The sequence below is a fragment of the Artemia franciscana genome, chromosome 13, assembly GCF_032884065.1.
Source record: "Artemia franciscana chromosome 13, ASM3288406v1, whole genome shotgun sequence".
Taxonomy (NCBI): Eukaryota; Metazoa; Arthropoda; class Branchiopoda; order Anostraca; family Artemiidae; genus Artemia; species Artemia franciscana.
In genome coordinates this window covers 23,402,150-23,417,718 of record NC_088875.1, presented here as the reverse complement: position 1 = coordinate 23,417,718, position 15,569 = coordinate 23,402,150, and the positions used below count along the sequence as shown (strand labels likewise).

General features: G+C 34.4%; 2 protein-coding genes across 2 annotated transcripts in view; one reads left to right on the top strand and one right to left on the bottom strand.

Annotated features, from left to right (window-relative positions):
- Positions 1–3,313, bottom strand: part of LOC136035046 (pre-mRNA-splicing factor ATP-dependent RNA helicase PRP16-like) — a 33,753-nt gene extending 30,440 nt beyond the window's left edge. Inside the window, exons 1-2 of the mRNA XM_065716644.1 lie at positions 3,218–3,313; positions 1,261–1,524 (exon numbers count right to left, since the gene is read on the bottom strand). Of these exons, the coding sequence (XP_065572716.1) occupies positions 1,261–1,524; positions 3,218–3,313 (360 nt within the window). The remainder of the gene's footprint in view (positions 1–1,260; positions 1,525–3,217) is intronic.
- The window catches only part of LOC136034680 (uncharacterized), a 285,081-nt gene extending 270,680 nt beyond the window's left edge, over positions 1–14,401 (top strand). The window contains exon 2 of the mRNA XM_065716003.1: positions 13,634–14,401. Coding sequence (XP_065572075.1) covers positions 13,634–13,667 — 34 coding nt within the window. The 3' untranslated portion in view covers positions 13,668–14,401. The remainder of the gene's footprint in view (positions 1–13,633) is intronic.
- The last annotated feature ends 1,168 nt before the right edge of the window (positions 14,402–15,569 follow it).

Below are 15,569 nucleotides of genomic sequence, written 5' to 3'. Positions count from 1 at the left end.
CCTAGAGAAGTCGGAATTTGTGGTTTTTGGGTTTCTGAAAATAAACATTTCACTTTATCAGGGCAAGGAATAAGTTTCTTTTTCCTTTTATTAAAAATGAGAGATCAAGACTAAGTTTAAGATATCAACTTCCTGAGATTGCCAATAAATATAAACTATTTGATTTAATAAGTGAGTCACCATAACTCTATACATATAAAAATAAATTGAAAGAGATAGTTCTTTCTGCCAATAATAGCGGGGACTGAATATAAAGTGATTTATTGATAAATTAGTTTATATGTCCCATCCGTGTCTCCATGAGTCGATTTTTTTTCGCTTCTTCTCTCTCTCTCTCTCTTTCTATATGTACTCCGTGTGAGTTATTGCGATGCAATTCCTTCTTCTTTTTTCTCTCTCTATTGTTAAAGGAGACAAAACGAGTTGCCTCCCAGTCTCTTTTGTATAAGATTTATGCATATCGTTTCTTGTTTAATAAAGTCAAGTCTAAGTATACTTGACACAAATAAAACGCATGGACAGGGCCACCAAAAGGGAACAACATAGAAATACAATTAAAAAATTCAATTTAAACTTTTGATCAAAACCATAAACAGAGGTTTTTTGATTTAAAAATTAAGCATGATTATCATCTAGGTGCAAGAAAAAAAAGAGAAGAAAAACAAAGATTTTAGTTTGGATGTTCTGTTCGAGTTGGCTTCAATGATAGAAAAAGTGGGAAAAGCTTTGTCAAGCATGAAAAATACGAATCGTGTCCACGATGATCAGGATGCACATGACGATAGTACAAGAAAAAAGGATATTTAAGGCTCCCACCTCTGTTTTTATTATTCAAGAGTGTCTCAGTTCATTCGTAAACCTAGAATAAAATCCATAGAGCCAAATCAATTTTGAGTCACGATTTCTTAAAATAACCAAGAGCACAAATATACGCGACAGACTTTAGGATACCACACAATAAAAATAACAGAATACCAAATAAAGATAAGCAATGAGTCATTATAATCATTTTGTTTCTTTCATAACAATTACTTTATCATGACAGGAGAATTTGACGTCACGTTGCGTTACTATAATGAAACTGGATTCTAAGAAATAAATGTCTCTACACTGATTTGCCAAAAAATACTTATGAGAAAAAACATGAAACTGCAAAAAGAAGAAGAAAAGAAATCCTTGATCGAGTTTTACATGGAAATGCAATCAGGTTAATTAGCCAACCCAATAAACTTCATCAAGCTGAAAATCCTAATATATTACCTGAGGAGGTGGGTCCATAAAGTGAAACTGCAATAAGTCATCAACTCCAAGTGATTTGAGTAGTAGGACAACATTAGCCAAATTTGTTCGCTGAATTTCAGGCACGGTTGTTGTCAACAACTCATTCTTATATTGTCGCTCAGTATAAAGCCTATAACAGGTACCTGGTCCAGTTCTTCCTGCTCTCCCAGATCGCTGATTTGAATTGGCTTGACTGATAGGATATATCTGGAGAGCATCCATACCAATCCTTGGGTTATACACCTAGTAACAAAATGATTAACAATTAGTAGTAGCTAGAGTTATGTTTTATTGATTAGAGGGGCTATTTCAAAGGAACAATGAATGGCGGAATATTCACCAAGGGACGTGACAGTCCATATTTCCATTTTTTCTAAAATGCCAAATTCTTTTCTGAATAACATATCTTGAAAGTCGGCTTTCTAATTTCTTAAATCTTTTCATTTTCCGAGCATTGAAATTCTTTTCTTCAGCGTTTACTGAAAACTGTCAAGTAAAGGAAGAATAAGTCATCATACTGATGACTTATGCTCGGACAAACTGAAAATGAATGACGGAAAAATGAATGCTCTGAGAAAGATAAGAAACCTGAAGATCAAATTCTTGTGTTTACAAATTGCAAGGGCCCACACTCTGCTAACAACAAAAAATGTGTCCATTATCATGAGCGAACAGAAGCTCTTAAAGTAGTATATACAAAAAATATGACTTATAAGGAGGCTCTATGCCAAATAAGTAAAACAGCAATTCCCTCAACAAGTCAAAATACTATGGTCAATGAAAATAACACTGAAAGCAAGCAAAGCCCTAGCCTAAGTGAACAAAGCACTAGACTGAACAAATTACAAAAGTGTCTTAATTCAGTTGCCTCTCTACTCTCTACTATATGTGAGGCAGATAGATATGTTGCCAAAAACATCAGAAAAAACAAAATTTTACAGAATTTTACTAGGGTTCTAGGTGAAGTTCTAGTCCTGGTCCCTGGGTCAACTAAAATGGTTCTAAGAAATGATAAAACAGAAAAGGTTCAAAGTGAGATAATAATTACCAGAAGAGCTCGTACATCACCTGATAAAGAGACCTCACCAAACAGAGGTAAACATTTAAAAAAGGGAAAGCACATCAGTATATCACGAAGGTCTTGCAACTAAACACACGAGGAATAGGAAAAACTAAAACTGCTTTAATAAATACACTAATTGTAAGAGCAAAACCATATTTGGTCCTCCTTCAAGATGCTCTTCTAACCAATGAAAAGAAAACACCAAAATTTGTGGGTTTTCATCCTGTAAAGTGGGATAGAGAAGGGAGAAAAGGGGGAGGTCTGTTGACATTGGTTAGAGAGAATATATTCTTTAGGGAAATAACTTTGTCCTTTACAGGTAAAAATGAAGTTGGCCTGATAAATATTAAAACGAAGTTACAAGATACTTCAAAATCATAAGTGGTGTTCAACAAGGATGTGTATTATCGCCACTTTTATTTAAAATAGTAATGTACTAAGTACTCAGACAGTTTACGGGGTATGGAGAAAACGTCAACAGCAAGCAACTTACAGATCTCGACTTTGCAGATGATATAGTACTGCTAGAAGACGTCAAAGATCAATTACAGCTGTTATTCGATGAAGTCTCAAAAAAAGCCCGAGAGGTTGGATTGTCGATCAACGTCGACATATCGAAAAGTATTTCCACATCTGCCCCCCCCCCCCCTAGATCTTCAATGCTCCGTTAAAAATGTTGAACAGGTCCAAGAAATTAAATACTTAGGAAGCTGAATAGAGAATACTCGAGATGTAACATTTGAAATCAAGAGAAGGATTTGGCAAGCATCAGGCACCTTCAATAGACTGACACCAATTTAGAGAATTAACAAGTACTCGCCTCGTTTAAAATTGCGCCTGTTCAACAGCAATGTGCTCTCTATATTGATGTACGCTAGCAAATGTTGCAAACTTAACCAACAACTGGGTGAACGTATCCTTGGATTCGAAAACATTTGCCTTCGAAGGATGCTCAAAATCAGTTGGCATCAAAAATTACTAATAGGAAAATCCGGCTGAGAACGAAAAAGCCCATAGTAATTAAAGTTACGAAGAAACGATGATGGACATATTTGGGTCATGTTCTACGCATGCCCGAAGAGAAACTTCCCTCAAGAGTGTATCAGAGGTTGCCTGAAGGAAGACGAAGACAAGGACGACCAAAGCACACACTGCGGAGGCAGTATGATCGAGACTTGAAAGAGGCCAACATTTCACTCACTCCACAATGGGAAGATATCTCTCCAGTCAAACAGCTTCATTATGACTGTGAGGCTTTGTTGACGCAATATGCGCCACTGATGGCTCAGGAGGATCTAAGTTCTAAGGTAAGGTGTACTACCTGACAATCCCCCTATTACTAGGAAGTGGGCAGTCAAGACTGACAAGAATAAAATTGATATGTATACTTACCATGCAGTATTAGGAGGGATTCTTCCCAAGATTAAAATACCTTTCCAGTTATTACAGCAGAATGCACTGATTCCAGAAGAAGAAAAAGAAATATGTCTGAACATATATTGCACAGAAATTTCACAAGCTTTAAAGTGTGCAGAGACAGCTGCTGTGCCTAGTCGGAAAGTTAGAATCGGAATGGAAGTCCCGAATCAGTCTGAAAATCCTGCTCTTGGTGACACATGTAAAAGTACAAAATTCTGGAATCAGCTTTGGATTGAGTTTGATTGTCCAAGATTTGGTATAATTAATAAAGTTCGCTTATTTATAAAGCATAAGTTTGGCAAAGCCATATCTAAGCGTAAATGTCAAGTGACCGATCAGCAAAGCAAAATAGTTAATAATGATCTAAATATAATCTGGAGATTTCTTAAGCATTGGAGATAATAAAGTGTTTCCGAAGCTGCGACCCCCCAGAAACGGAATGGATGTCCCATTTTATTTCTGAGTTTTACCCTCCTGATCAAGAGCATGTAGAAAAGTTCAGCAAAGAACTAGATAAAGGTCTAAAATTACATGTTCGTTATGTAATAACCATAAAAATCTCACTGTCGCCATCCACAAGCTAAAAAAAAATCGCCTGGTCTTAACAGACTCGGTGGTTTACACCTTACATATGGATGTGACTATCTTTTGGGTCACCTTGAACTTTTGTTTTAGTTCATTTTTAATATTGGTTTTGTACCTGATACTTTTCGTACCGGCATTGTTACTCCTGTATGAAACAAGAGTTAAGAACTCATATGGCACTTGTGACAAGACAAGAAGAGCTAAGAGCCAAGAGCTGATATGGTATGAGCTGTAACAAAATTCTAAGAATCAATAGATTGATTTAAAAGGAAAATCAGAGGCTTAATGCCGGTCAGGCTTTAAAATAAGAGCTCTGAGTCACGATGTCCTTCTAAATATCAAAATTCATTAAGATCCGATCACCCGCTCGTAAGTTATAGATACCTAATTTTTCCTCTTCCTTTAGCCCCCCAGATGGTCGAACCTGGGAAAACGACTGTATCAAGTCAATTTGTGCAGCTCCCTGACACGCCTACCAATTTTCATCGTCCTAGCACGTCCAAAAGCACCAAACTCGCCAAATCACTGAACCCCTCCCCCCAACTCCCCCAAAGAGAGCGAACCCAGTACGGTTACGTGAATCACGTATCAAGGACATTTGCTTATTCTGTCCACCAAGCTTCATCCCGATTCCTCGGGATGATGTTTTCCAAGATTCCCCCTTCCAAAACCCCGCAATGTCAAAAGATGTGGTCGGGATTTGAAATAAGAGCTCTGAGACATGAATTCCTTCTAAATATCAAATATCGTTAAGATCCGATCACCTATTCGTAAGATAAAAATACCTCAATTTTCACGTTTTCCACGAATTCCGGTTTCCCCCTCCAACTCCGCCCAATGTCACAGGATCTTGTCGGAATTTAAAATTAGAGCTTTAAAGCACAAGATCCTTCTAAATATCAAATTTTATTAAGATCTAGTCACCCTTTCGTAAGTTACAACTACCTCAATTTTCAAAATTACCCCCCCCCCAACTCTACCAAAGAGAGCAGATCCGTTCCGGTTAGTTCAGTCACGTATCTTAGACAGGTTTTTATTCTTCCCATCCAGTTTCATCCTGATCTCTCCGCTTTAAGTATTTTCTGAGATTCCCCCCCCCCCAATGACGCTGGTTCCGGTTGAGAGTTAAAATAAGAGATCTGAGTTACGAGGTCCTTCTAGATATGTTTAGTTTTTTTTTCTTTTTAGTTTTTTTGTCCCGGTCGTCATTTATATCCCCCTGTTTCCCCCGGTGTCCCCGTTGTAGTTGTGTCCCTGTGTCCCGGTCGTCATTTATATTCCCTGTGTCCCGGTCGTCATTTGTATCCCGGTGTACCGGTCTGTATATACATTCGTTTTTTAGTTTTGTTTTTCTCCTTTATTTTTTTCCTTTTTTTTCTTTTTTAGTTTATTTAGATTTTTAGATTTTTTAGTTTTTTTATTAGTTTTTAGTTTTTTTTTCTTTTTAGTTTTTTTGTAGTTTTTACCTTCTTTTTAGTTTTGTTAATTTTTTTTTTTACTTGTGTCCTGGTCGTCATTTATACTCCCTGTGTCCCGGTGCTTTGTTGATTGCTAATCGAACATTCCTTTTGTCCTGGTCGCTTTCTCTTTGAGTGTCGTCATTTATTTTTTTCTTTTTTAGTTCTTTTAGTTTTTACCTTTTTTAGTTTTTTTTTAGTTTTTAGTTTTTTTAGTTTTTTACCTTTTTTTAGTTTTTTTAGTTTTTTTAGTTTTTTAGCTTTTTTATTTTTTTTATTAGTTTTTAGTTTTTTTGTAGTTTTTGCCTTTTTTTTAGTTTTTTTAGTTTTTTAGCTTTTTTATTAGTTTTTAGTTTTTTTGTAGTTTTTGCCTTTTTTTAGTTTTTTTAGTTTTTTAGCTTTTTTATTTTTTTTATTAGTTTTTAGTTTTTTTTGTAGTTTTTGCCTTTTTTTAGTTTTTTCAGTTTTGACGTCACCTGATCCAGTTTTTTCAGGTGACGTCACCTGATCCACGATCCACAGATCCACAGACAACTTATTTTTATATATATAGATAGTTTTTTTTTTTTTACTTATGTCCTGGTCGTCATTTATACTCCCTGTGTCCCGGTGCTTTGTTGATTGCTAATCGAACATTCCTTTTGTCCTGGTCGCTTTCTCTTTGAGTGTCGTCATTTATTAGTTTTTTCCTTTTTTTTTTTAGTTTTTTATTGGTTTTTACCTTTATTTTAGCTTATTTTTCAGTTTTTTCCTTTTTTTTAGTTTTTTTTTATTTTTTATTTTTTTTAGTTTTTTACCTTTTTTTAGTTTTTTTAGTTTTTTTAGTTTTTTAGCTTTTTACTTTTTTTATTAGTTTTTAGTTTTTTTTTGTAGTTTTTGCCTTTTTTTAGTTTTTTCAGTTTTTTTTTTAGTTTTTTATTGGTTTTTACCTTTATAGTTTTTTTAGTTTTTTAGCTTTTTTATTTTTTTTATTAGTTTTTAGTTTTTTTTGTAGTTTTTGCCTTTTTTTAGTTTTTTCAGTTTTGACGTCACCTGATCCAGTTTTTTCAGGTGACGTCACCTGACACATCCATCCATCCACAGACAACTTATTTTTATATATATAGATATATATATATATATATATATGTTGCATATAAATAGATTGTCAGGTTTACTGACTCTTGAACATGCAACATGTAATTGTCCATGGGAAAAACAATCCGTATTCAGATCTATACCTCATTATTCTAATGATGTGTCCCTGTGTCCCGGTCGTCATTTATATTCCCTGTGTCCCGATCGTCATTTGTGTTCCGGTGTCCCAATTTGTAATTTCTCTTTGAGTGTCCCGGTCGTCATTTATATTCCCTGTGTCCCGGTATCCCGGTCTGTAATTTCTATTCAAACAATCCCTGTGTCCCGGTCGTCATTTATATATCCCGCTTGTGCCCCCGGCGTCCCCGTTGTAGTTTTGTCCCTGTGTCCCACCTGTGAATAGAGATAGATATATATATATATATACTAGCTGTTGGGGTGGCGCTTCGCGCCACCCCAACACCTAGTTGGTGGGGGCATTTCGCCCCCCCCCCCAAGCCCCCCCGCGCGCGTAAGTCGTTACGCGCCATATTAGTTACGCGCCATTGTAGTTGTGTCCCTATGTCCCACCTGTGAATATAGATAGATATATATTTGCTGTCCCATTGTCTGTGCATATAAATAGATTGTCAGGTTTACCGACTCTTGAACATGCAACATATAATGGTCCATGGGAAAACAATCCGTATTCAGATCTATACCTCATGATTCTAATGATTGCCCTTGAGCTTTGTTGATGGTGATTGCTAATCGACCATTCCCTGAGTCGCCATCGTCATTTATATGACGATTATATGACAAAGGGGACCCCGGCGTCCCCTTTGTAGTTATGTCCCTGTGTCTCGGTCGTCATTTATATTCCCTGTGTCCCGGTCGTCATTTGTGTCCCGGTGTCCCAGTCTGTGATTTCTCTTTGAGTGTCCCGGGCGTCATTTATATTCCTTGTGTCCCGGTGTCCCGGTCGTCATTTATATCCCCCTGTGCCCCCCGGCGTCCCCGTTGTAGTTGTGTCCTTGTGTCCCGGTCGTCATTTATATTCCCTGTGTCCCGGTCGTCATTTGTATCCCGGTGTCCCGGTTTGTATATACATTCGTTTTTTAGTTTTGTTTTTCTCCTTTATTTTTTTCCTTTTTTCTTTTTTTTCTTTTTTAGTTTATTTAGATTTTTAGATTTTTTAGTTTTTTTATTAGTTTTTAGTTGTTTTTTTCTTTTTAGTTTTTTTGTAGTTTTTACCTTCTTTTTAGTTTTTTTAGTTTTTTTTTTACTTATGTCCTGGTCGTCATTTATACTCCCTGTGTCCCGGTGCTTTGTTGATTGCTAATCGAACATTCCTTTTGTCCCGGTCCATATTCAGATCTATACCTCATGATTCTAATGATTGCCCTTGAGCTTTGTTGATGGTGATTGCTAATTTAGTTTTTTTTAGTTTTTATCTTTTTTATTTTTTTTTATTTTTATTCTTAATTTTATTAGTTTTTTATTTTTTTTTTACTTATGTCCTGGTCGTCATTTATACTCCCTGTGTCCCGGTGCTTTGTTGATTGCTAATCGAACATTCCTTTTGTCCCGGTCGCTTTCTCTTTGAGTGTCGTCATTTATTTAGATTGTCAGGTTTACCGACTCTTGAACATGCAACATATAATTGTCCATGGGAAAAACAATCCATATTCAGATCTATACCTCATGATTCTAATGATTGCCCTTGAGCTTTGTTGATGGTGATTGCTAATTTAGTTTTTTTTAGTTTTTATCTTTTTTATTTTTTTTTATTTTTATTCTTAATTTTATTAGTTTTCTTTTTCTCTTCTATTTTTCAGTTTTTTCTTTTTTTTTAAGTTTTTTTTTAGTTTTTTTTAGTTTTTTAGCTTTTTTATTTTTTTTATTTGTTTTTAGTTTTTTTTGTAGTTTTTGCCTTTTTTTAGTTTTTTCAGTTTTTTTTTTAGTTTTTAGTTTTTTACCTTTTTTAGCCTAACCAGGATTTGAACCTGGGACCTTCATTCTCCGTTCTGACACCCTCTCTCATCGAGTGACTACTCCAGCATGTTCATTTTGGTGTTTTAAATGGTATATTATTAACATTACGTCACCTGATCCACAGACAGACAGACAGACAACTTATTTTTATATATATATATATATATATATATATATATATATATATATATATATATATATATATATATATATATATATATATTATATATGTTTTTAACTACGTAAAACATGCGAATATACAACATTCTTCGCTGTCCCATTGTCTATGCATATAAATAGATTGTCAGGTTTACTGACTCTTGAACCGTCATTTGTGTCCCGGTGTCCCAGTTTGTAATTTTTCTTTGAGTGTCCCGGTCGGCATTTATATTCCCTGTGTCCCGGTCGTCATTTGTGTCCCGGTGTCCCGGTCTGTAATTTCTATTCGAACAATCCCTGTGTCCCGGTCGTCATTTATATATCCCACCTGTACCCCCGGCGTCCCCGTTGTAGTTGTGTCCCTGTGTCCCAGTCGTCATTTATATTCCCTGTGTCCCGGTCGTGATTTGTGTCCGGGTTTCCCAGTCTGTAATTTCTCTTTGAGGTTCCCGGTCGTCATTTATATTCCCTGTGTCCCGGTCGTCATTTGTGTCCCGGTGCCCCGGTATGTAATTTCATCAGTTGACAAACATGACGTCAGTCGACAAACAACTTCATGACGCATAAAGCTCAATCCTTAAAATGACGTCAGTCGACAAACATGACGTCAGTCGACACAGAAACATGACGTCACCTGACAGACAGACACACAGACAGACAACTTATTTTTATATATATAGATATATATATATATATATATATATATATATATAATATATATATATATATATATATATATATATATATATATATATATATATATATACTAGCTGTTGGGGTGGCGCTTCGCGCCACCCCAACACCTAGTTGGTGGGGGCGCTTCGCGCCCCCCCCAAGCCCCCCCGCGCGCGTAAGTCGTTACGCGCCATAATAGTTACGCGCCATTGTAGTTGTGTCCCTATGTCCCACCTGTGAATATAGATATATATATATATATATGGTTTTAACTACGTAAAACTTGCGAATATACAACATTCTTTGCTGTCCCATTGTCTTTGCATATAAATAGATTGTCAGGTTATCCCCCTGTTTCCCCCGTGTCCCCGTTGTAGTTGTGTCCCTGTGTCCCGGTCGTCATTTATATTCCCTGTGTCCCGGGTCCCGGTCATCATTTGTATCCCGGTGTCCCGGTCTGTATATACATTCGTTTTTTAGTTTTGTTTTTCTCCTTTATTTTTTTCCTTTTTTTTTTCTTTTTTAGCTTATTTAGATTTTTAGATTTTTTAGTTTTTTTTATTAGTTTTTAGTTTTTATTTCTTTTTAGTTTTTTTGTCCCGGTCGTCATTTATATCCCCCTGTTTCCCCCGGTGTCCCCGTTGTAGTTGTGTCCCTGTGTCCCGGTCGTTATTTATATTCCCTGTGTCCCGGTCGTCATTTGTATCCCGGTGTACCGGTCTGTATATACATTCGTTTTTTAGTTTTGTTTTTCTCCTTTATTTTTTTCCTTTTTTTTTCTTTTTTAGTTTATTTAGATTTTTAGATTTTTTAGTTTTTTTATTAGTTTTTAGTTTTTTTTTCTTTTTAGTTTTTTTGTAGTTTTTACCTTCTTTTTAGTTTTGTTAATTTTTTTTTTTACTTGTGTCCTGGTCGTCATTTATACTCCCTGTGTCCCGGTGCTTTGTTGATTGCTAATCGAACATTCCTTTTGTCCTGGTCGCTTTCTCTTTGAGTGTCGTCATTTATTTTTTTTCTTTTTTAGTTCTTTTAGTTTTTAACCTTTTTTAGTTTTTTTTTTAGTTTTTAGTTTTTTTAGTTTTTTACCTTTTTTTAGTTTTTTTAGTTTTTTAGCTTTTTTATTTTTTTTTATTAGTTTTTAGTTTTTTTTGTAGTTTTTGCCTTTTTTTTTAGTTTTTTGTCCTGGTCGCTTTCTCTTTGAGTGTCGTCATTTATTAGTTTTTTCCTTTTTTTTTTTAGTTTTTTATTGGTTTTTACCTTTATTTTAGCTTATTTTTCAGTTTTTTCCTTTTTTTTAGTTTTTTTTTATTTTTTATTTTTTTTAGTTTTTTACCTTTTTTTAGTTTTTTTAGTTTTTTTAGTTTTTTAGCTTTTTTACTTTTTTTATTAGTTTTTTAGTTTTTTTTTGTAGTTTTTGCCTTTTTTTAGTTTTTTCAGTTTTTTTTTTAGTTTTTTATTGGTTTTTACCTTTATAGTTTTTTTAGTTTTTTAGCTTTTTTATTTTTTTTATTAGTTTTTAGTTTTTTTTGTAGTTTTTGCCTTTTTTTAGTTTTTTCAGTTTTGACGTCACCTAATCCAGTTTTTTCAGGTGACGTCACCTGACACATCCATCCACACATCCATCCACACATCCACAGACAGACAACTTATTTTTATATATATAGAAGATATATATATATATATATATATATCTATATATATAAAAATAAGTTGTCTGTGGATGGATGGATGGATGGATGTGTCAGGTGACGTCACCTGAAAAAACTGGATTAGGTGACGTCAAAACTGAAAAAAACTAAAAAAAGGCAAAAACTACAAAAAAAACTAAAAACTAATAAAAAAATAAAAAAGCTAAAAAACTAAAAAAACTATAAAGGTAAAAAACCAATAAAAAACTAAAAAAAAAACTGAAAAAACTAAAAAAAGGCAAAAAACTACAAAAAAAACTAAAAACTAATAAAAAAAAGTAAAAAAGCTAAAAAACTAAAAAAACTAAAAAACTAAAAAAAGGTAAAAAACTAAAAAAAATAAAAAATAAAAAAAAAACTAAAAAAAAAGGAAAAAACTGAAAAATAAGCTAAAATAAAGGTAAAAACCAATAAAAAACTAAAAAAAAAAGGAAAAAAACTAATAAATGACGACACTCAAAGAGAAAGCGACCAGGACAAAAGGAATGTTCGATTAGCAATCAACAAAGCACCGGGACACAGGGAGTATAAATGACGACCAGGACATAAGTAAAAAAAAAAAAACTATCTATATATAAAAATAAGTTGTCTGTGGATCTGTGGATCGTGGATCAGGTGACGTCACCTGAAAAAACTGGATCAGGTGACGTCAAAACTGAAAAAACTAAAAAAAGGCAAAAACTACAAAAAAAACTAAAAACTAATAAAAAAAATAAAAAAGCTAAAAAACTAAAAAAACTAAAAAAAGGCAAAAACTACAAAAAAAACTAAAAACTAATAAAAAAGCTAAAAAACTAAAAAAACTAAAAAAAAGGCAAAAACTACAAAAAAACTAAAAACTAATAAAAAAAATAAAAAAGCTAAAAAACTAAAAAAACTAAAAAAACTAAAAAAAGGTAAAAAACTAAAAAAAACTAAAAACTAAAAAAAAACTAAAAAAGGTAAAAACTAAAAGAACTAAAAAAGAAAAAAATAAATGACGACACTCAAAGAGAAAGCGACCAGGACAAAAGGAATGTTCGATTAGCAATCAACAAAGCACCGGGACACAGGGAGTATAAATGACGACCAGGACACAAGTAAAAAAAAAAATTAACAAAACTAAAAAGAAGGTAAAAACTACAAAAAAACTAAAAAGAAAAAAAAAACTAAAAACTAATAAAAAAAACTAAAAAATCTAAAAATCTAAATAAACTAAAAAAGAAAAAAAAAGGAAAAAAATAAAGGAGAAAAACAAAACTAAAAAACGAATGTATATACAGACCGGTACACCGGGATACAAATGACGACCGGGACACAGGGAATATAAATAACGACCGGGACACAGGGACACAACTACAACGGGGACACCGGGGGAAACAGGGGGATATAAATGACGACCGGGACAAAAAAACTAAAAAGAAATAAAAACTAAAACTAATAAAAAAAACTAAAAAATCTAAAAATCTAAATAAGCTAAAAAAGAAAAAAAAAAGGAAAAAAATAAAGGAGAAAAACAAAACTAAAAAACGAATGTATATACAGACCGGGACACCGGGATACAAATGATGACCGGGACCCGGACACAGGGAATATAAATGACGACGGGACACAGGGACACAACTACAACGGGGACACCGGGGGAAACAGGGGGATGTAAATGACGACCGGGACACCGGGACAGGGAATGGTCGATTAGCAATCACCATCAACAAAGCTCAAGGGCAATCATTAGAATCATGAGGTATAGATCTGAATACAGATTGTTTTCCCATGGACCATTATATGTTGCATGTTCAAGAGTCGGTAAACCTGACAATCTATTTATATGCAAAGACAATGGGACAGCAAAGAATGTTGTATATTCGCAAGTTTTACGTAGTTAAAACCATATATATATATATATATATATTCACAGGTGGGACATAGGGACACAACTACAATGGCGCGTAACTATTATGGCGCGTAACGACTTACGCGCGCGGGGGGGCTTGGGGGGGCGCGAAGCGCCCCCACCAACTAGGTGTTGGGGTGGCGCGAAGCGCCACCCCAACAGCTAGTATATATATAAAAATAAGTTGTTTGTCTGTCTGTCGACTGACGTCATTATAAGGATTGAGCTGTATGTCGTCATGAAGTTAGTTGTCGTCATGTTTGTTATGACGATGCTTAGTATATGACGTCATTATAAGTATTTAAGAAAAAATAAGTTGTTTGTTTGGGTGTCCGTCTGTCTGTCCGCATATGACGTCTGAATTATTTCATCATATACCAATTCAAAAACGAATGTATTCTAGCCGAAGTAGCTGAGTTGGTAAAGCGTTATGTTCAAGGTTCTAGGTCCGAGAGGTTCCAGGTTCGAACCTTGGCTTTAGCATTAATACAAAAGAAGAAAAAAAACTAAAAAATGTAAAAACTACAAAAAAGAAGTAGCTGAGTTGGTAAAGCGTTATGTTCAAGGTTCTAGGTCCGAGAGGTTCCGGGTTCGAACCTTGGCTTTAGCATTAATACAAAAGAAGAAAAAAACTAAAAAATGTAAAAACTACAAAAAAAACTAAAAAGAAAAAACTAAAGAAAAACTAAAAAAGCTAAAAACTAAAAAAAAACTCAGAGGTAAAAAACTAAAAACTGAAATAGAAAAAAAACTAAAAAAACTAAAAAAAAGGTAAAAACTGCAAAAAAAACAAAAAAGAAAAAAACTAAAAACTAATAAAAAAAACTAAAAAAAACTAAAAAACTAAAAACTGAAAAAGAAAAAAACTGAAAAAAGGAAAAAAAACTGAAAAATAAAGGAGAAAAATAAACTAAAAAAAATAATAATAAAAAAAAAATAAAAAAGGTAAAAACTACATAAAAAACTAAAAAGAAAAAAGAAAAAAAAACTAAAAAAGCTAAAAAAAAGGTAAAAACCAAAAAAAAACTAAAAAAAAGGAAAAAAAAATTATTTGATCATATACCAATTCAAAAACAAATGTATATACAGACCGGGACACCGGGATACAAATGACGACCGGGCCACCGGGAATATGACTGACGAAATTACAGACTGGGACACAAATGACGACCGGGACACAGGGAATATAAATTACGACCGGGACACTCAAAGAGATGTTACAGACTGGGACACCGGGACACAAACAACGACCGGGACACAGGGAATATAAATGACGACTGGGACACAGGGACACAAATACAACGGGGACGCCGGGGGGCACAAGGTGGATATATAAATGACGATGGGGACACAGGGAATGTTTGATTAGCAATCACCATCAACAAAGCTCAAGGGCAATCATTAGAATAATGAGGTATAGATCTGAATACGGATTGTTTTTCCCATTGAAAATTATATGTTGCATGTTCAAGAGTCGGTAAACCTGACAATCTATTTATTTGTATTGTATCTATCTATCTATCTATCTATATAAAAACGAGTTGTGTGTATGCATGTTTGTTTGTTTGTAAAAAGAGCGTTTGCATATGACGTCATTATTAGTACATACGGCTTTGTATATGCAATGACAATGGGAAAGCCAAGAATGTTGTATATTCGCAATTTTTACGTAGTTTAACTCCTGCAGACGAAATAATTGCTTGCCTGAAAAATTCTAATTTATGGGCACATGAAAAATATTAAAATTAACTACAAATATGCGTGTCCGATTGCAAAACGATGACTCTGGTCAAACATTTTCAGATCAATTGCTGGCAATTGGAAACGGAAATCTCCCAGTAGTGGGAAAGCCAAGAATGTTGTATATTCGCAATTTTTACGTAGTTTGAAACACATATATAAATCTATCTATATTCACAGGTGGGACACAGGGACACAACTACAATGGCGCGTAACTAATATGGCGCGTAACGACTTACGCGCGCGGGGGGGCTTGGGGGGGGCGCGAAGCGCCCCACCAACTAGGTGTTGGGGTGGCGCGAAGCGCCACCCCAACAGCTAGTTATATATATAAATAAGTTGTTTGTCTGTCTATTGACTGACGTCATTATAAGGATTGAGCATTATGCCGTCATGAAGTTGTTTGTCGACTCACGTCATGTTTGTCGACTGACGAAATTACAGACCAGGACACCGGGACACAAATAACGACCGGGACGCAGGAAATATAAATGACGACCGGGACACTCAAAGAGAAACTACAGACTGGGACACCAGGACAAAAATGACGACCGGGACACAGGGAATATAAATGACGA